This window comes from Melospiza georgiana, chromosome 18, assembly GCF_028018845.1.
Source record: "Melospiza georgiana isolate bMelGeo1 chromosome 18, bMelGeo1.pri, whole genome shotgun sequence".
Classification (NCBI taxonomy): domain Eukaryota; kingdom Metazoa; phylum Chordata; class Aves; order Passeriformes; family Passerellidae; genus Melospiza; species Melospiza georgiana.
The window spans coordinates 7,985,357-8,006,808 of record NC_080447.1 but is presented as its reverse complement, the minus strand read 5'-3'; the positions used below and the strand labels follow the sequence as shown (position 1 = coordinate 8,006,808).

The 21,452-nt window shown below is 40.4% G+C and overlaps 1 protein-coding gene across 1 annotated transcript in view; it reads left to right on the top strand.

The window, feature by feature from the left end:
• Nucleotides 1-21,167, top strand: part of MAPK1 (mitogen-activated protein kinase 1) — a 33,468-nt gene extending 12,301 nt beyond the window's left edge. Inside the window, exons 2-8 of the mRNA XM_058037302.1 lie at nt 3,527-3,709; nt 4,719-4,908; nt 9,132-9,248; nt 10,928-11,042; nt 11,584-11,715; nt 13,870-13,979; nt 14,707-21,167. Coding sequence (XP_057893285.1) covers nt 3,527-3,709; nt 4,719-4,908; nt 9,132-9,248; nt 10,928-11,042; nt 11,584-11,715; nt 13,870-13,979; nt 14,707-14,823 — 964 coding nt within the window. The 3' untranslated portion in view covers nt 14,824-21,167. The remainder of the gene's footprint in view (nt 1-3,526; nt 3,710-4,718; nt 4,909-9,131; nt 9,249-10,927; nt 11,043-11,583; nt 11,716-13,869; nt 13,980-14,706) is intronic.
• Nucleotides 21,168-21,452: the final 285 nt, after the last annotated feature.

The following is a 21,452-nucleotide window of genomic DNA, read 5'->3' as shown; positions in this document are numbered from 1 at the left end:
TGGGTGATGATCAGTACATGTGCTTAACGATTAGAAGCTAAAAGCAATAAACTGGCACTCCAAGAGTTCTTAATAAGAGAACTGTTTTTCCCACTTTACAGATTTTTTTTCTTCTCTGGAAAAAAAGTCAAGATAATAGAAAGTATTCCTGACTTCAGAAGATGTCCCAGTTAACTGCTTCATTGCAAATATAACCAGCTGTTGTTTGGTTTAGTAGAAGCTGGCAGCCCAGACAAAGAGGTTACACTGTGCACACTGGGACGGCACTGCCAGAATGCAAATAATCTAAATTTAGGATGTGCTGTGGAGCTGATCCCGGCCGGACTGCAGGGGGAGCACGGGCGATCAGGAGTTGCACATGAGATCGGTAATTGCGGCTGCAGCCCGCAGAGACGAGCCGGGCACGGGCTGCAGGGAGATGCACCGCGGCCTGCATTGCTCCTTCAGGGAGGTTTTGTTTGCAGCTGCTGGGACGCAGACTCTGAGCAGCACATTCCTGCAGCAGAGCTCTGGGAGGAGCGTGTCAATCTGCTGCTGGGGGCAGGCAGTGAACGGAGGGATGGAGGGAACGCTTGAGTGGCTCAGTCTGCCCTACAGAGGACCCAGGTCTGGGGGTTGAAGGGGTTTCCTGCATCGTCAGTCACTTATTTCCATAGGGCTTCATAGGAGGGCGCTGGTTGTAGCCTGACACTTTAGTTCCACTAAAGTTCAGCCTCATGTGCAGCTTTGACACTTTCCTATAGCACGTGTCAAATCGAGAAAGCGTTTTTAAAGGGTCACAGAGTTTACTTAAGCAGTATGTGCTTTAAGGACTGTGGCTGAGAATGTGAAATGGTGTTAACTAGGTAATACAGATGCTCAGTGTACCTGCATTATGCATGACATTTAAAATATTATGCACCAGCAAGTGTATGTGACTGCTTGTATGATTAGCTTCTTGCTCATAGAAGTTGAGATAATCTCTTGGATGTTTAATCAACTTACAGAAAAGCTTATATTTCAAAAAATGTGACATGAGAAATAAATCCAGTGTCCCTTTTAATTTTTCAACTAGACAATATTTCAGTTTTGCTCCCCTCAGCTGAGGCAATGGAAGCTTAGCTGTGCAAGAGATGACTGTATGGAGAAGGTACCTTGGAAACTGATTGCATCTTTATTCCAGATATGCAGCTTTTTTCCTCAGTGAACCAGGTGTATTATAGTTGAACCATCAGAAAGTAAAATTAGCCATCCTTTTCATTAGCCATCATTTATGACAGCATAAACCTTTTGCTAAGTAATGCTTAGGCCTGTAGGTGAAACACTGCAAGAGAGGAGCTCTCGGTATGTTTAATTGATGAAATCATGTTCATTTAATCTGTACAAGGAAAGATAACGTATTTTCCCTCAATAAGCAACCCTTGCAAAGCAATAACTGATTTATCGAATATTTTAAGAGACTGGGAGCTTTTATTTAAGCAGCATCAATGGGTAAATATTGGCATTTTGCCTTTTTGTACACTGCATAGCTGCTGTTGTCCAGTCCTTTGAAAGGAAGTAAGATTCTGCATTGTGGCAGAAAAATGCTCAGGTCAGTACAGAGGAGGAGACAGGAGGTTTGTTTATAATGATGAAATGGCCCATAGGATTCTTTCATTTCTTTCCCAAATCCAGGTTGTTCGTGCTTCAGAGTTATTTCTGGTTTTGTTTTCTGCTTGTGACAGACCTCACTGGTCTATTGTAAACACCACAGGTGATGAGCTAAGAAAATTTCTGGAGCCCAAGTGCTCTTGGAGGCGATGCCAAGTTCCACTTACAGCACTTGGTTATTATCTATTTTGGGGCTGAGGAACTGCTAATGTGTTATCTGTACATATGCAGCAGGAACAGTTGTAATGAATACTTGCTCAGCATGTGGCATTTCAAAGCTCCCCATGGAGCATTTGAGTTCAGTGTTTCTTGAGGCAAAAAAGTGGTACAGGTCAGGGTTGGGGATGCAGGCAGGTCAAAGGGATTGAGTGGGAAAACTGTGCAAAAAGGATGTTACAGTTACAGATGTAACTGCATGAGCTGTATGAAGATCTTCCTGATGACCCTAATTGAATTATATGCTCATTTGAATAATGACAGCGAGAAATTTTAAACAGTTTTTCATCCAATGATGACAGTACCATCTCAAAAACACCTTGTTACACTATAGTTCTGCTGAGTTGTCAAAGAGCCTTGATGTGGCCAGGCATTTGAATTCCTCTAAGTTCTCCTTTTTTAATTAGATTTTTGCATGTTATTCTGCTTTACCTGGTCACCAGGCACCTGGACATCTCAGCAGAGAAAGGCAAATTAAAAGTGTATCAAGGAAGGTTCTGGGACTCAATTGTAGAAAACTGGTAGGATGTAAAGCCTCCTCAGCTATATGATTCTTTTTTTATATTAAATAGTTGAGGCTAACAGAAATGTATGGAATGTAGGCTTGATTATTTTTTAATTTCCTAATAATTCAGTAGCAGGCTTGAGTAGGGACAAGAATCATACAAACACATCTAAATTTTAATTAATTAAATTAACATATACAGTAGAGTTTATGATAATGAGATGCTTTGTCATTTTTATAAACAAGACCATAGAAAACATACTAAAACTTGTTAGGATTCATAGTCCAGAATTTAGAAAATCAGGTATGATATTTAGAAAATCAAGTCTCAGCTTTTACTGAGACTTTCAGTTAGGCTCAGGCTGTGAATGCATGCATGCATGAATGCATAGGCATGTTGAACAGAGATACCATTTATTGAGCCTGTTTGTTGGTGCAGCTGGGAATGGAGTTCTGAGCTCCTGGAAGGAGCCATGGAAATGCAGGAGGCAGTGAGTTCCTCACCATGGCTCACAGTCACTGTGATCCCCCTTGTGCTGCTGCCTGCTCCCACTCCATGTGTGTGCCTGGTACAGCTTGCTTTCCTCAAACTCTGCTTACCTTGGAATTGCACTTGGCAAGGTGTTGTCACAAATTCTCCATCCCTTTGGTTCTTCCATGTCTGTTGTGGAGGTGCTGACAGTGTAGTTTGAGGGAAGCACGAAAGATTGTGACAACTGCTCTTACTTGTGGGTCTGGACACAGGATGTGGTATTCTGCTGCTCAAGAGATGATTTCTTAAGGGTTTTCTGCACCCCACAGTGAATGGGTTAACTCTGGAAGAACTTTCTCAAACTTCTCATGATTGTAGCCTGTAGAAAAAACCTCAGACTTGGTTGTTGCACAGGCTGATAAAGAGGACAAATAACAAATACCTTTTCCTTTGTGCAGGACCCATGAATCAGAGACTCCAAGTCAGCTGGGAAAGCCAGTGGGTAGAGACCCAAACAGGCTGGTGAAAGAACAACAGTGCTTTGTCAGTTCACCAAACTAAAAGATGTGTCACTGTCACCTCTCCCCATTTGATAAAAATAAATGTAAACAAAATGCACCACCCCTGTATTAAATGAATTCACATTCTTTCTTTCTGAATTTAATTAATGTTCTTTGTAATTGATGTTATTGATTCTCTTCTAGTTCTGCTTATGATAACGTCAACAAAGTTCGAGTTGCTATAAAGAAAATCAGTCCTTTTGAGCACCAGACATACTGCCAGAGAACTCTGAGAGAGATCAAGATCCTGCTGCGCTTCAGGCATGAGAATATTATTGGAATAAATGACATTATCAGAGCTCCAACTATTGAACAGATGAAAGATGTGTATCCTTTCAAAGTGTTTCTGGCATCATTAGTAATGGTTGCCTCCTCTCTTTTGATTGTTCTTCCCCTTCATGCTCTTCCTTCCCAAATATTAATAAAAGTTGACTTCTATTATTGTAAATCAAAAAGGAAGTTAATAGTATTTGATCAGTTTGTAGTTTTTATGTAGATGAGCACTAGTTTAAGGGAAAAGAAAGAATTAATTTCTATCTTCCAAGGCAAAGAACTCAACATTCTAGAGAAGAATTAGTTTAGTCACATCATTCTAAAACTATATTTGCCCTTAGTAGAGCTGCTGTTACAACTGGTTGCTTTGATGAGAAACTCAAATGTCCAGACTCTGCTATAATTGTCTCAAATGTTCTTGAATTACGGGGGAAGAAAATTTTACTCAACTCATTCCTGTTGAAGCAAAAAAAAAAAACCAAAAAAGACACTTCTTTTAATTTTCATTACAATCTTATTAAAAAAATAATCTGAATGAGTATATTGGGTATTAATTTTGGTAAGAGGAGGACTGTTGTGTTTAATGTAGCATAATAAATATATATAGAGTAGAGAAGAACAGCTGAATTTTTAAAGTGAGGAGATGGTAGAGAAAATTGATCAGAAATGATGAGATCTTCTACATTCCTGCTTTTATGCAATCACAAACAAGTATCTTGGAAGCTTATTACTCATTAACCAAAAAACACCATTTGTTTCTTGGCAAGCAGGATAGGAATGAGATGAAATTGAGATTCCAATAAAAGTCAAGCTCTACTATGAAGAAATAGAGGTTTATGATGATTAATTTGAGAGGATGACATGCCTTTTTATTCTACAAAGGGCTGCATCATGTATCAGGATTGATTGGATTCCAAGCTTCTAAAGCAAGAATCAGCTATGTCATAATTGTCATCAGACAAATAAGAGAGAAAAGATGTTCTAGAGGTTTCCTTGGGTGCTGTCTGTTGATACCTGATATGACACCGAGTTTTTTTGCTGCCTTACATCTAATACCCCACAGATACATTGTGCAAGATCTTATGGAGACAGATCTTTACAAGCTCCTAAAGACTCAACACCTCAGCAATGACCACATTTGTTACTTCCTTTACCAGATTCTGAGAGGGTTAAAATATATCCACTCAGCCAATGTGCTTCACCGTGACCTCAAACCTTCCAACCTGCTGCTTAACACCACGTGTGATCTCAAGGTGAGTTGAAATTTCTTACAGATTTTCCTGCCATGGTTTTCATAAACAAACTGCTGTAACCATGAGTGTGAGGTTTTTACTGGGTATCAATGTGATTTTTGTCCTGGAAAGATTGCCAAAACATTATTTGGTTAGATAAAATAATTATCAAGATTTGAGTGACTAAGAATCTGTTAGACTGCTGTAATGAGTGCATCACTGTTTCCATCTGGAGGCTGACTTGGAAACAGCCTCTTTGAAAGCTGGGTGAAAATACTGATCTGAAGCAGCATCATGTTTACCTCAAAACTCAGAACTGTGTATGTTTCAAGATTTGGTTTCTCTGTTTACACTGCTAATGTTTTGTTGTTGGAAAAGGACTTCATATTAGTGGGCAGCTAAAGCAGCATGTGAGATTCAGTGCTGATTAAATGCATGGCAATTACTTAGGGAGGGAATGTTCCTAATTTGCATTTCCAGTGATCAGCTCTGTACTCGTTAATACTACAGAAGGATGAGCTTAGAGCTGTTATGATTCTTGGAAAATGTCAGCTCAATGCTTAGTGGCATTCAGTAAAGCAAACCAAGTGTGAAGAAACAGAACAGAAATAGAGAATAAAACTGAAAACATGCCATTCTCTACCTTTCAGTTGGTTTTGAGTCTGTGATTGTAGTTATTACATTTCTCCCAGTGATATGAGGAGAGCAGGATTTCAAAGTACTGCTCTCCATAACACAAAGAGCTGGTTAGCCTGGGTCTCCTCTGCTGGGAGATGCTACATGAGGGACAGAGGAATCCAGTAGGATTTGCCAACATTGATAACATTGTCAGTGGCACAGGGACAGTGACTGGGGAGCAGCTGTGTTCTCTGTCCATACCTTTGGAAAAGGCTGGGAGGGAGGAAAAGGAGCAGGTGAAGTTTATTTGCAGCATTGTTAAGCTGTGGAATTTGGTATCACAGAGCACTCTAGATACTGCAGTTTTTAAAAAACCACCAAGCAAGTTAGCAGAAAAACCCTCATTGAGTGCTCTCTGTGGTTTAGAGTCCCACAGTGGCAGATCCATGGAAGATGAGAGAGGCATTGGAATTTGTTTCCCTTTTCAGTGTATATATAAATATAATGTATATATTTCATGTTTTTGCTGCTGGCCACTGATGGAGTGGAATTGCTGAGTTACAGTGCTTGATCCCAGGTGGTACAACTGTGTTTGTTGAATACTCTGTTGCTCCTAATTACCCTTTGATTTTTAGTGTAGCTCTAACTTTCTCAATAAGCAAACCACAAAATAAAAATACCCTCTTCAAAGTGTGAGCCAGTTGTGGGCTGTACAGGTTTGTCACAATTCCAAGAGTGTCACACAATCCCTTGCTCTTTGTATGCTGGTCCATTCTAAAGACTGGCTACATGCTCAATTCTGCCTATATAATGAACACTCACAATTTTTAAATGACCAAGAATTGTTACCTACTGCAGCAGGCATGAAAAGGTGATGAGAGGGATTTTTTTAAAGGAAAACTGCAAGTTAGTGTTTGTTTCATGATTTTTCCAGTTACTCAGGAGATGCAACTGTTTGAACCACCATCTTATCAGTAACAATTAAACTTAATTTTTCTGTTTCCTTTTATACAAATACACAGAGGCCCAGGCTACTCAACAATACAACTGCAGATATTTCAGTATATTAGTAGTACTATATTAGTTGGTGTCATTTCATTTGCTTAGTAAATGGTTGCATGTACATGATCCTCCTAAATCTTCTCATCTGCTTGATAGTTTCATCCAATTTTAAGCCATCTCTGTTTAAAAAACCCTGGTACTGGTTGCAAGAACATTGTTTTCAAGAAGTGGAAGCTAAATATATAGATAGGATGCTGGTTTTATTTATTATTTTAAAATTTATTAAGCAGGGAAGTAATTTCTTCTGTCTCAGTAGCATCTGTTCTGTCTCTCCAAGGCATGAAGTACTGACTGACATACATGAGTCTTTCATTATGTATTTTTTTATTCTCTGCTATGACTTAGTGAAAATGCCAAGAAAATTCGCCTGTTATTATATTGCTCTCAGATTTTTTTTTTTTTTATTGTTTTCATTCACGTGGAGAAGCCTAAAAGCAACTCCTGGTGCTTTGCCTGCTGTGCATCATCATTTGCACGGACCCAGTGGCCCCAGAGCCCCTCAGCAGGGCAGCTGCTCTCTGGGTGTCCTTGGGCACAGGGGGAGAGGGGTCTGCCCTCCCCAGCTGCAGCCAGGGCTGTGCCTCCCTGTCCCTCTGTGCTGTCACTCTGTGCTGTCCCTCTGTGCTGTCCCTCTGTGCTGTCACCCCTGCCAGCTCTGCAGCCAAAACCTCTTCCTTGCAGCTTCAACCTTGAAGTCTTTCTCACTAATGGTGTTTCTGCTTTTCTGCTTAACCTGTTTCTGCCCCAGTCAGCAGGGGCTTTTTGTCATTTTAATGAGCTCTCTTTGTCATTATTCTTCCTTTCCATCCCATGAGCATTTTTCTACTTGAGGTGAGAGATTCAGAGCCATCTTCTGTAATTCAGTTCTTGCTTTTCACTGTGGACCAGAGAATGTCTTTCTTCTTTTGTTTTAATGTGACAAACCCTAGTGCTTTGCTTTTGTGTAATGCTGAAATTCTGCACAAGTCCCTTTGCCTGTAATCTTATCTAGCTTTCTCGAGGTTAGGAGGAAGAGATTACAACAGTTTTGCCTGCTGCATAATTATTTTCTGAAGTCTCTAAGCTGTCCTCTACAGCTTCTTCGTTTCTGTCTTTAGAGGAGGCTCTTCTGATTATTTGTACTGAGTCTCTTTATGTAAGCTAATTGCACACAAGGCAGCTGCTCTGTTCCTGTAGCCTGGCAGAACCTTACCATGCTTTAGAAAGGTTCTTTTTGGGGTTTTTTTCTAAGGATCCAAGGAGCTGGGTTTATTTTTTTAATATGTAGCTAAAGTACAGCTTGGCTTATGGCATTCACCATTGCCTTTCCTCCAGACCCCCTGTGGAACAGTCAGCTGCTGAGTCTTGTCCTTCAGGTACAGCTTTTAGTCAGGTGAAGGATTTCTTCCCTAACTGATCTGTCAGTTATTTCTCTGACAGGGTGTCCCTACAGCAAAGTTAAGAAATATCTGCCAGGGCAAAGGGAGGTTTCTGTGGTTTTGGTAGGATTTTCCATTACTGACTTTATTGACTGCAGCCTATTTTCACTTCACATTTTCAATATAATCACTGTACACAATTAACTATCTAAGAGTAAATATTATAAAACAAATGTAGCAGAGGAACCTCCCACTGTTTGCCACTCCTACATTTGATGCCTGGTTTTCCTGAAAGTATGTATTCTTTCATGGAAATACACTTTGTGTGGCAGTCATAACCTGGTGATTTTTTGGGGGGCAGCAGAAGCTTGTGTGTGTGTCTAATGTGCCACTCAACAACCTTGCCATTGACCTTTGGGATGGTAAGAAAGGAGCAGCTGCTCTGCTCTACAGCAGTCTGTCTTCACATTATTAATTTTCTTAATTTCTCTCTAGACACTGAATAGCTCTGAAAACCATGGAGCCTCCTTACCAGAGCATAACTAAAACCACCTTTTACTTTTTGCTGAACTCACTAGTCTAAATTGGTGTTTGTTTTTCTTTTCATAGTTAGGTAAAACTGTTTTCCTTATAAGGGGTTGAGAAATATTTTCTTGCTTGTGTTTTGTTTTTGGGGGATTTTTTTTTTGTCTTTTAGGCTTATGCTTCCTTCAACAGCCCATAATCTCTCCAGCCTACCATTATCTCATGATTGGATAGGTTGTTTCTTCTGCAAAGATGCAGTTATGATGATAGCTTTTGTAAAATAGGGTGTTGAGCTTGGTTGCATATGTGTTGGTTGCTTATTAGGTTTTCTGGAAGTCTTAATTGCTATTCTTTTTGTTTTCTGGTGAGTTTCTGAGAGGTTGGAGCAGTGTATCTTTGCCTGTTTGGCAAAGGTGCTGTAAGCAAGCCTGTAGTGGAACATAAATTGTGAACTATTTCTTATTTATTCTTACTGGCCCCTGAATGGCAGTTGGATGTTCTTTGTAATCGATCCAAAACATTTTTCTTCACCTTTGTGCAATAACTTTTCTAAAAGCATAGGTTGCCATCTCTGCATTTGTGGGTGTTACATTGATTGGGGAATGGTGAATCAGTGATGTTATAGTGTTGGATTTGTGTGTCTAATGGGCCTTTTTTTCCTTTTTACTTCTCTCAAACCAGATTTGTGATTTTGGATTGGCTCGCGTTGCAGATCCCGACCATGATCACACAGGATTCCTGACAGAGTATGTGGCCACACGTTGGTACAGGGCTCCTGAAATCATGCTGAATTCTAAGGTAAGGCCACAGGGAGCTGCTGGGGTGCTGCTGTTGCTGCTTTTTCCCTTGTGAGTTCCAGCTGTGCTTGGAGCAGCGAGCCCTTGTGTGTTTGTAGGATCAGAACGCACGCACCAGTCTTGGGGAGGAGTGGGCATGGTTTCCAGTAGAGCTGCTGGCTTGAAATAAATTGTGATTCCAGAATCAATTACTGGGTACTAGAACTGAGAAATCACGTGCTCAGCTTCCCACACCTCCAGTTCCTTGCCAGTCATGAGACTGCTTCCATCACCTGCTGTGCCACTGAGCAGGACAGGAGTGCTGGAATGAGCATTCCGCTGCTGCCTCCATCAAGGCTGCAAATGTTGCCTTAATGTCATCTTGACATCTTAATTTAGGTTTAGAATGTATAATGAGGGTGAATCTGATTCTGAATGAAGGCATGAGACACATAAAAAATGTGTCAGGCTTAATTGCATTCCTATAGTCTCCATGAAATCATTCCTTTGGTTTTTATGTATTTGGAATTACTGTTGTGTTCTCTGGCCATTTAAGGTGCATCCAGTTGTTGTGTGGGTGGTGGGTGTCCTTCAGAAGCCCTGTGTGCACTCCCCCAGCCAGACACCTGTTAGCAAAGCACCTGGGTGGCACCTGGAGCTGTATTTGACATTCTGGGACAGCTGTTGTTCCTGGAGGATTTACAGCTTTTCCAGTTGGTGTGTTTGTTTTGGTGTGTCAGTGGCGTGTCCAAGCACTTTAAGAAAATAGACATCTGACCAATTAAGGGTGTATTCCTCCAGCTTCTTGTATTTTAAACTCACATCTTGTATTTTAAACCTGCACTGAGGCCACAGCACTGGGCTATCCACATCTACTTATCAAAGGCTTTCACAACACATATAGTTTGTAAGAGGGTGGTCAGGTTAAAAGTTTCTGACTTAATGTGTGATTCCTTTTATGATTCTGGCACCTTGAACACAAATGGTGAAGGGATGGCATCCTGAGGAGCTGGAGCCCAGTGGCTGTGGGGTCAGTGGGACAGAGGCTTCCCAGGGGAGGGGCAGTGGCAGCAGCCCAGGCAGGTGTGGCACTGTCACTGACTGGTGTCACTGCTGTGCCTTTTCCTGGGGGTGGCACAGGTTGGCCATGCATGGGGGTATCCCACTGTTCCATTCCTGTTGGGACTGCTGTGCTCTCCTCCCAGCCTCTTCACCTCCTGCTGCCTGTGTTGTACAGAGCAGCCAAGCAGCAGCCATTGGTTTGGCCATTTCCCCTTTGCCAAAGGCCTCATCCTGGAGTGCAGCTTAGATCCCCTCAGGGACAGCTCTTTCACACCTGTTCAGCTCTCTGTCAGGGGCTGTGCAATTCAGAATAGCTGGTTTCCAAAATGTTTTAGTTTAAATTGGTTATAGAATTAGGGAATCTAATTTGCAGTTGGTAACAGATTTAGCTAAACTTAAAAAATCCTTTTTGAAAACTGTCTCTTGGAGACTTCAGTTCTTGCTACCCCTTCAAAGTAGTGTTTTGATATATGGTTCTTAATTATTTCATTTGTACAGAAAAACCAAACAGTATGAGCAAGCACAACTCATCTAACAAAGAAAAAGATGATTTGTGTGCACTTTCACAGTTTACCAAAGTAACATGTTGCTGCTATTATACAACAATTTGACAAAAATGTGTTTCTGCTTCACTTGCAGGGTTACACCAAGTCTATTGACATCTGGTCAGTGGGCTGCATTCTGGCAGAGATGCTCTCCAACAGACCCATCTTCCCAGGAAAACACTACCTTGACCAACTTAACCATATCCTTGGTAAGCTTTATGGGAAAGCAGCATTCCCACTTACATCTGTCTGTCCAGCTGGGCTGGCCTTTCTCCAGTGGGTCACTGTGCAGGGTGTGTGTCTGCTCTCCCCTCTTGTTGTTATTTTTGCAGCAATTGCTACAGGTAACCATTGTTTTGGGGACAACTGGAGAATACTTAGCAATTTATTTACTACATCAGCAGATATATTTTTAAAACAAAATTTAAAAAAATAAATTAAAAGCTCATATATTATTAGGTCCAGGTCAAATTTTTTAGAATTTCTTTAGGTACACCACTTACTGGGATCTTTCTAAGAGATTGCAGATCATTAGAAAACTCAGATCTATTTATTTATTTAACAAATGGTTTTTAGTAAATGTTTCTAAAAACTACTCAGGTGTTCTCTATCCTTAAAACATTTGGTCTGAAATCCCCTTCCCAGCAGTTTTAATACTGAGTTTTAGCAGATATGATACAGCTGTGTTAATGTGATTTTCACAGAATGCATTTCTTTGTATTCATATATTTTTTGTATTCATATTTTTAGGTATACTTGGATCCCCTTCCCAAGAAGATTTGAATTGTATAATAAATTTAAAGGCCAGAAACTACTTGCTTTCTCTACCACACAAAAATAAGGTACCATGGAACAGGCTGTTTCCAAACGCTGACCCCAAAGGTATTTTATACTCTATTACATTGTATCAAAGTAATGGCAGGAGGGGAGCTTCTATAATCTAAGAATTTATCTTTATATTCGAAATAGAGCATGCAGGTGCCTTAAAGCAGCACTGTAAATCTAATATAAAATCATCAACAAAGCCCTCACACTAGTTTATCTTTTTAATGCAATTTTAGTAACTCTAAGATTACCTGTTGTGGAGTTTGGTCTTTAACTGGCTGGTGAGATCCAAACTCTTGTCACTGCCCTTGGAAGCACAGTTCATCATTCAAGTGCTGATCATCAGCACTGGATTTTGACACTGGCATCAAACAAGTCTTGAACTTTGTTTCTAACACCAGGTAGGGGGCAGCTGCCTGCTGCTGCCCTGGGTAGAGTTTTGCAGACTGTGAGTCACTTGCAGGTTAAACAGGGGCTCCTCAGTGGGTGGGATCCTTAGGTACCATGAAAGCTTAAAATTCAGTGAGGATGTGTGGAGCAAAAAAGTTATAAAAGCAAGGAATATAGTAATTGTTAACCTTTCTTAACAAGACTTTAGTAAAGGGTAAATATGATTTTTTTTTACTAGATAGCTATTAATTTACCTTTTATACTCAACTTTGTGCAGTTTAAGGGTGGTTGTGTTCACAGTGCAGTGCTCTTTTACCTGATCTAGCACAATTCCTAAGTCATTTCTTTTTTAACTGATGTGATAATTTACTCTTAGTGGATATGATCAGGTACTGAATTACCATGTAAAAGCTGATTTCTGCAGATGGAACTGTATGGAGCTGATTATCCCTGTCATTGAGGAAAACAGCAGTGATTTTTTCTGCTTTTCTAACAGTGCTCATCAGTGTGAGAATCCTCCATGTGGGCTTTGACAGCTCAGATGGCAGCAGTGCTGGTACCTCAGCTGAGGGGGAATGTGCCACTGGTGCAGCCCCTTGGCAGTGACACCCCCAGAGCAGCTGTGTCAGGGCAGCTGTGCCAGGGCAGCTTTCAGGAGCTGGCTGGCACTCAGGGCAGGGACAGCACTGTGCTCTGTGCCCGCCTGGGGCTGAGTGAGGGAACCACAGCAAAGCTCAGAGTGATGGTTGCAGTGATGGCTCCAGTGATGGATCCAGTGCAGGCCTGAGGCTGTTGGAGCTGCCCTCGAGTGCAGCTGGGTCTCCTGTGCAGTGCTGGGTGCTGCACAGACCCAGAGGAGCTCCCTGCAGTGTGGGGTGATGGTGATGGTGCCTCCTCCCTCCCCAGGCTGTGCCATGACCTGAGGTCACAGCTGTGCTCCTCATCCTGCTGCAAAGCTGCAGCTGCTGCGCTGCATCGAGAAGCCTCTGTTAAAATTCTGGTTCTTAAATGATGTGGTGAGGAAAAGAAGTGTGATGGAATTTAGGATACTGCAGATATCTTAGGGCTTCTTGCTCCTAGAATCAGTTTTTTCTCTTCTTGGAAAAGGGAAATGTGTTACAGGCACAGTAGCTGACCAGCTGCAGTAGCACTGATTTGTGATGTCTGTCCAGAGTTTCACCAGACTTAACTCTGTCTTACTGGGTCTTCAGGTTCTTTATGGATTCTTTCTAAGTTGTCTTCAACAGATTTTACCTGAATCTCTTGAATATAAATGTATTTGCATCTTCTCTGGAGAGTATCTTCTGTGCTGCTGGTTGTGCCAGAATATTTCACTGTGATGATCTAGAACTCCTAATCACTTCTGGATGATATTTTCATCTGTAAACAGCCAAGATCTCTTTTCAGAATAAGAACAAATTCATAATTATTTATTTCAGAAAAGCTCCATCTTATTTTGGATTTTGGCACAAAAATCCAAAGCATTTTTCTGAGATAAGAAAAAGCCTCATCTATTTAATTTCTGTTATAGTTCAAGCCAGGTTGTCCTGTAGGATTTGCTGTGCTTCTTGCCTTGCATCCCTTCTGGGGCTGAAGGGCTTGGGCAGGAGCTGTGCTGGAGCAGGGGGTGCCCAGGGCAGCTGCAGCCCGGGAATGCTGAGGGGCAGGCTCAGCCTCTGCCCAAGTTCCAGCAGGGGAGCTGCAGGGCTGCACTGCCATCAGCACACACCTTGGGCAGTGGCTGTTGTCTGGGTAAGGTCAAGGTTTGTGACACTTTTTTGGAGTGTGTATTAAATCCTTGCTCACTTTTTTTCCTCTTAGCACTTGATTTGTTGGATAAAATGTTGACCTTTAATCCCCATAAGCGGATTGAAGTGGAGCAAGCTTTAGCCCATCCATATCTGGAGCAGTATTACGATCCAAGTGATGAGGTAAAGACATTGTCAAAATGTAAACATTGATAAAATGATCCAGCTGATTATTTTCTACTTTAGTTCAAGGGTAATATTTCTACTGCACTAACGGAGTTGAAGAACAAATTGCATCAATTTACCACAATCTGTATTTCTCACTTCAGTGCAACACTCAGGAGATGCCACACAATAAATAGATACTAAAGTGTCCTCCCTCTCCAGAAAATGGAGACTCTCAGCTCATGTGAGGCCTGGTTTCATGATGTCTGAGGTAAAGGAGGAAAGTGGCTGAGTTTGCCATCAGATTATGCTTTAGAAGCCTGAATTGGAACTGGCTGTAGTTTAGGTACAGTTCTGAGGATATTTCAGGCTCATTTTTGTGAAGAAAGAGGGGAGGATGAAATAACCTAGTTTCCCTTAAGGGCCAGATATGTTTATTCCAATTTAAAAAAATGTTTAAGATAATTTTTTTCTTGAAGTGGATACTGAGTTAAGAGCCTCAAATAAATATTTCAACTTGTAGTTTGGATTTGACCAGCTACTTACTGTACTTGATGTAAAATTTGGGAAACTAATACCTAAAGCACACATAGGACTAACAGGGGGAGTTCTGCCTTGAAGACTGCTCAGTGTTAGATATTTTTGTGAAGGACATTTTCAGACTTTTTCCCCATCCATAAAAGGACTGCATGAAATTGAACAGCATGGTGACATTAAAATAATCATATTTCTTTGTGTTATTAAGCCTGTAGCTGAAGCACCCTTCAAGTTTGATATGGAGTTGGATGACTTGCCGAAGGAAAAGCTGAAAGAATTGATTTTTGAGGAAACTGCAAGATTCCAGCCAGGATACCGATCTTAATCATGCATAGGTAAAGTCCCAGCAGTAGGGGACACTCGGGCAGGGGGGACATTTGGGACTTTGGTGCTGCTGGTGAAATGTGGGACTTGCCTTTCCCAGTACCCAGGAACTCCCTGTCCAAGGACCTGACCTCAGTCCTGTCCTGTTCCTGAGGGAAGTTTCTGTTTGCCCTCAGCAGTGAAGTGTCCACATGGAATCCAGGCAACTGTCCCAGGTGTTTACCTTATTGTAGGTGCATTTAGGGAACAAGAATTGCATTTCAATAGTGCTGCTTAGAATAAAGGCAATGGTAATGCTTTGAAATGCAAATTTTATATTAAAAAAAAAAAAAAAAAAAACATTTTAGGGGGCAATGTTCTTCATATTTTACAGATACATAATTTTATCATGTGGCTTCAAATGCTTTTAAAAAAACCTCCTCCTAAATGTAATGTACAGAGGAGAAATCTCTTAAATTATTTTAAAGGAAAAAACCCATACACAAAACTTCAGCAGGAATTATCTTTAGTTTTAAGTAGCTCCCAAATAGTGTGAGTAAATAAGAATAGGTATTTAAATATCCATGAATTAATTATGATTAACCTTCCTAGCATTTTGAAGGTCTGAAACTTTAATTTAAGATTGGATGTACTGATACTCACTGACTGACTTTTTTTTTAAGTCAATGAACTTAACTGGTCTTCCTGTACCACAAGGCTTGCAAGTCTCAGGAGTTTCATACAAATTGGCCAAACATGGACTTGATTGGAGTACCTGTGAAACTTCTGTGATACTGATAAGGGAAAGTATCAAAGTTTTATGAGTGGAAAGGAAAAACAAGCCAAAGGCAACAGGCTGCCCTGGGTTTCCTGGTTTGTGCTCTCTGTGCTTTCCTCCCCCAGAGCAGCATTCTGCCATCACTGCTTTGTGTGGGCAGCTCCAGCAGGAAGGTGAAGTTTTGAGCCAGGGCACTTCCTTGCTGCCAGAAATCCACAGCTCTGCTGGCAGTGTGCAGGAGCTTTGTGGCTTTGCTATAAGCAATAATTTTTCTGCACTAAAAATGTGATTTCAGTTTCTGCATTGCATATATCCCCAGGTTTTCATTTAATAATGAATTCATAGGAAAGAAAAAGAAACTGGGGGAAACTTTTAAAAGTTTTTCTTCATTAGGGTAGCTGCTGTTGCCACTGGCTTGAATATTTACATGTATAGAAGCTCACAAATAAACAAATTTCAATTTTTACAAACACTGCATTTTGTTTATTTAAGCTTGCTAGCTGATATTGGAACTGTTGTAATAATTGAAATGTAGGGAAGTCTGAGGTTCACACACTGGTTCTGTTAGTTGGCATTGTTAATAGAGCAGACCTGGGACACAGTAACTGACTGGTGTTCATGTCCCACCCATGTTTTGTGTGTGAGAGCACAGCTGTGCATGTACACATGGTGCAAGAAAGTTACAGAAATCTTTAGGAACAAGATGAAGCCTGTTCCTAATAGGCTGCAGTCTCAAGGAAGGGCAGTGAGTGGTTACTGATGTGGTAAATCATGGTTTGTGATCTCTTGCTTGCCTCATTGCTCAGACCATACTTACCTAGGTTGTATTAGGGATTAAGGGATAAAAGGATTAGGGATAAAGATATCAGTGATCTGTTGCTAGCAGAAATTTCTGGTTTGATAAAAATGTTACCTTCAAATGCTACTATGCAGAGTTGATTTTGCCAGCACAATACTGCAATTGAAATATTGTACTTAGCTTGGTGAGGATATGTTGATAATTTGTGTGAGTCATTTGTGGTCAGGATTGCCAGCTCTGCCATAGCACAAGAGTTTAAACAGAGCTGCTTGGCACCCTAGCGAGGGCCAGTCCCCAGGAGCTGCCTTCAAATGCACAGTGCCAATGTCCTGCTGGGCATTCCTGTTCTCCTGCACACCCCCTGGGCTTCCTCAGCCAGCTCCTCTCACTGCGCTGTTTCTCGAGATTCAACGTGTCCCCTGAGCTGTGGGGTTTGGGATTGAGAAGCAATATGAAAATAACAGATTTTTGGTTCAGACAAACAATGTATTTCATTGATTGGTTGTGTTTAATCTTCCTAATCTTTTGAAGAATTAATAGTTTAAAATGGAATGCCCTGAGATCCACTGTCTCTGAATTCTTTTTTAACATCTGTGGATCCTGCTGGCTCTGGCTGATGGTAAACACAGTGTGCACAGAGCACAGAAATAGGAAAAAGTTTTAAAAGGTGATGTTAAACTTCTTCACTGAAATATGTCTCTGCTCTCTTGTAGGACAAGGACTTAAAGGACTGGGCATGCTCAAATGTTGCTGTTCCTCTTCCCAGTTCTTTATTGTTGGTCATGTCTTGTGGCCTCTCTCAGCTTATCCACTAACTCCTTTGAGCCATTCAGGAGGGCGGTTCCTGGTAGTTTTGGCTTTTCATGCTTTCAATGAATCTTTTAAGCCTGAAGAATTGTAATTGACACTCCTGCGTAATGCCCATTGTTGACCTGTTGCAGTACTGTACTGTACGTGCACCTACTGCTGCCCGTGTTTTAACTGCTTGCTTTCTGGTTTGAAAGATGCAGTGGTTCCTTTCACTCCTGGATCAATGTCCAAGAAGAGAATCCATTGACCTGTAAGACGTTTACACCATGAACTGTTTTTCTGACTTTACTGAAGTCGCTGGCATTTTTTTTTAGAAAAGCTACTATTCAGGGCACTTTAAGTCAGTGACATCCCAGATTTTTTTTTTGCACGTCCTTTTTAAATAGAAATGGTTGGTTAGCATCCAGCAGAGTGTACCATTATGCTATGGATTGCAGCATAAGTTGTGTTCATGTTAATCTTGCTTATGCACTTGTTTGGGTGTCCTGTGCTGTACATACAGGTATTCTATCCAGTGTAAGAGCTACATAGGAGCCCAACTTAACTGAATTCATCTAAGAAACATTTTTCCATGTATTGACATTTTTTCCCCTTGCTTTTCCTAAGAGAGATCATTTAAAGTTTACCCACGCTGGAGGCATAGTACTCCCAAAGTTCTACCATGCAGTAGTGTTTGTACAGCCTGTGCAAGGCAAGGTGGCAGCTGCAGCTGCTCTTTGCTCCCTGAGTGCTGGAAGGGTTAACACAGACCACGATGGCACCGTGACCCCACGGCCAGTGCTTTTCCTGGGCAAGGCAGCCGTATCTGGTGGCAAGCAAGAAATCAGAATATGATGTTAATTAACTCAGTCTACATCCTGCATACCAATGAAATGCTTCAAATGAGGATTGATAGTTTTGACATTTGAATCTAATCACTGACATTCAGATTCTTGCAGAGAGGAACACTGCATCTTCAAATGAGAAAGTTTGATTTTACTTTTGCTCCTACAGCATGTCAGCATCTCAAGTTCATTTCTTGCAACCTACACTATGGTGATTTGTAATCAAGCCTCCATGAGCTCGTGACATGAAGTACTGTTCTGTTGTCAAGTACTATCAAACTTTTCTGATAATGCTGAGTTAGGACAACCAAACAAAGCTAGCACTAAATAACATTTAAAATTGTATACCTTTTAATGATCTTTTCAAGTATTTGTTACTGAAATTGTATAATGTGGAGTTTACTAGGTGTTATGTTCCAGTGCAGTGCCTCCTTTTCTTTCCCCACTGCTCTCTGTGGTGAGAAATTTGCCTTGTTTAAAATAATTACTGTGCCCTCGCATGACTGTTAAAGCTTTCTGTGCAAAGATGATTGTCTAAGTGCCACATGCCTATGATTGAGAAAAAAAATAATCTATTGTTACCTCTGAGTTGTGTTCAACTGAAATGCTATTCAACAAATAACTTAGGAAAAATAGTTCTATTTTTAGCTTTTCATATCTCTGCTGTCTTTTTCTCATTTTATTTTGGCAGCAGTGAAGAATGGATTGTATAAAGACTGCTTGCTAATATGAACAAAATGCACTTGTAATTCCTGGAAATAAATTTAAATCTTATATCTTCACATTAACATTAAGAATTAGTTTTTGGTTTCCTCTTGGGTAATGTCTTTGAATGGAAATCAGGTTCAATTGCTACTGTAGTACATAAGGATGCTGGCTGGTTAATAACTCCAGGCTTCCTCATACCATTTAGTCTGCTCTTCAGAGAAATCTAGAAAGCCATTAACTTAGACTCCACTAGATAAGGGTGCTTACAAGATTCCATTTCAAATTTTTTTTTCCTATAGTTTAAGTGTTAATCTGCCAAAACTAATTTTTAGTAAGCAAGGGTTCATCATTAAAGGGCATTTTCTATTAGGAAGTTCCTGTGGTACATAAATCTCTGACGTGGGGAACAAATTCGGAGCATTGTCAGGACACTGCACAAGTGATCATGGAATTGTGGTATGGAACCTATGCTAAAAACATTTCTGTAGAAGAAATATGCACTTGACTGTTGATACCAGTGTAGAAATTTCTCTTGACCTTTCTACACATCTTTACCAAAATGCTTTTCTCACTCAGTTTCGAAAAGTTGAAATAGTTCTAGAATCTCTGCTACTTGCATGATCATCATTACAACAGGAATCATTTTTGGCACGTTTGGAAAGATGACTGTTACTGAAATTAGTTTGTAACACCTCGGTTTTAATTTATTAAGGAAGATCTTTGGCAGCTTACTTCACCCTTCTCTTTCCCAATTTTTTTTTAATACTGTCTTTAATTTGGGATGTTTGGGGAGGTGTAGACTTACCCTTGCATCCTCTCTGAGTGAGAAGCCGAGGATTTGCTTCACCTGATGTCTGGTGCTTTTGGGCTTTCTTCCTTAGCTACTTTTGCTGAATCCAATTGGCGTCCATCAGGATCCATAACCACATTCATCAGTCTTTTACTGAATTCAGTAAACATTGTTGGGTTGAATTTGTTGATGCATCAAATGCTGAAGCACGAGGGGTTTTTTTTGGTCAGATTTTAAAAATAGTTTAAAGAAGGTGCCTCTAACAACACTGTGTTAGGTCAGTTATTTCATCATTTTACATTGGGTTCTTTTCTTTATGCAGTTTTTATATTTTTAGAGCGGAGAACAGCAACTCTTAATCGAAGTAGCATGCATATTTCATGGTAAAGATGCTTTGGGAATAAGGAATGTAACAGTTCACTGTCAAAAACATTCCAACCTTACAGCTGAAGAAAAATATGCAAACACAAAATTCTCATGGATACTTTGGCAAACAAGCCTCTGACTCTGCTGTCCTGCCTGTGGCCAGACTCTTCCTCACCCCTGTGACACCAGAGCTGGGCCGCGAGCGCCGGGAGCTTCTGGGAGTGGCAGTGGGGACAGAGAAAACCTGAGGAGCTGAGCAGGGCTTTCCTTGCAGAATGAGAGAATGAAAAACCTGTTGTTGCTGCCCACTGTAATATGCTACAGTATATTTATACCATGTCAAAGTTGTTTGCTGAGCAACTGTACTATAGATTTAAACTTTATTAATATATATTTGCTTATGTTAGTGTAGTTTATATAGTCCTTGGTTATTGATAAATTTATTGTGTTGTTACAGCACAGTGATATGGTATAAATATAGGTCTATACATACACACCATATACTTATGAATTTGGTCCCTTGCATAGTACTTTTATATTTGTACAGCAATGTCTTCAAGCAATCCCAGATTTTAGGGGAAATATTTTTGTAAATGCAGTGGTTTAAACAAAAAAGTCCAAACAATCCTTTTACTAAGTTTTAAATACATTTGTGGTTCAAAATGGTTTAGTTAACAATTGAAATCAAGACACTAAATTAGTGAAAAGTGCACATTAGTAAAGTGAAGCTTACAGTGGTTTTTGTAGCATGTGCTGTGATCAAACCAAGTGACACATCGGCAGAAATGTAAAAGTTGGACTACATGTGTAAATCTAGAACAAATTTCTAAAGGTTGCAGCTGGTTTACTTACTATTGTTGCCTTTTCTCGTGTTGTATCAGTGTAGAGCACTCTTAAAATACTCAAACTGCTTTGTCTTTGCTTTGTACTGTTGGTGCCTTCTTAGTCATGTACCCCACAAGTCCTGCATAGCTAATTTAGTTAATGGTAAGTTTAAAATAAAAAAGCAAAGGAAGATTTTATAAAAAATAAATAAATCATTTTCTGTATGTTCTTATTCATTGTAACAATTAAACATTTATATTGTGACAGATTTGTGATTTGGTTAATCTGTATAGATCAATTGTAAGTAGCAAAGGTTTATATTTCGTCTTATTCTTTTGATGTTGTAAACGTTTGTGATTTTCTTTTTTAAATCAGGTAACTTAATGTTCTGTTTTGTTTTTGGCATCTGAATCTTGTAAAAACAAATGCAAAGAAAATCATTAAATTGTGTCCCTGTATTACCAAACCAGCATAGTTCCGTGCATATCTAGAATGACTGGGACTTTGCTTTGGCCTGAGCTGGTCCATTGGCTGACCCAAAGCTGCCCCTCCTTGGCCTGCAGGCAGGAGCTGGAACTGCTCAAGGTGTGTCCCCCTGTGTAACTGCACCAGCTTGGAATTCAATTAGGGAAGCCGTCCCAAAAAACAACCCCACAGATGAGCTTTCTCTATAGACAGGCAGAATGTTTTATCTTTGGTGTGAGAAAATGATGAAATCTTGACCTGCTGAATGATGCAAATCAGTGTCAGT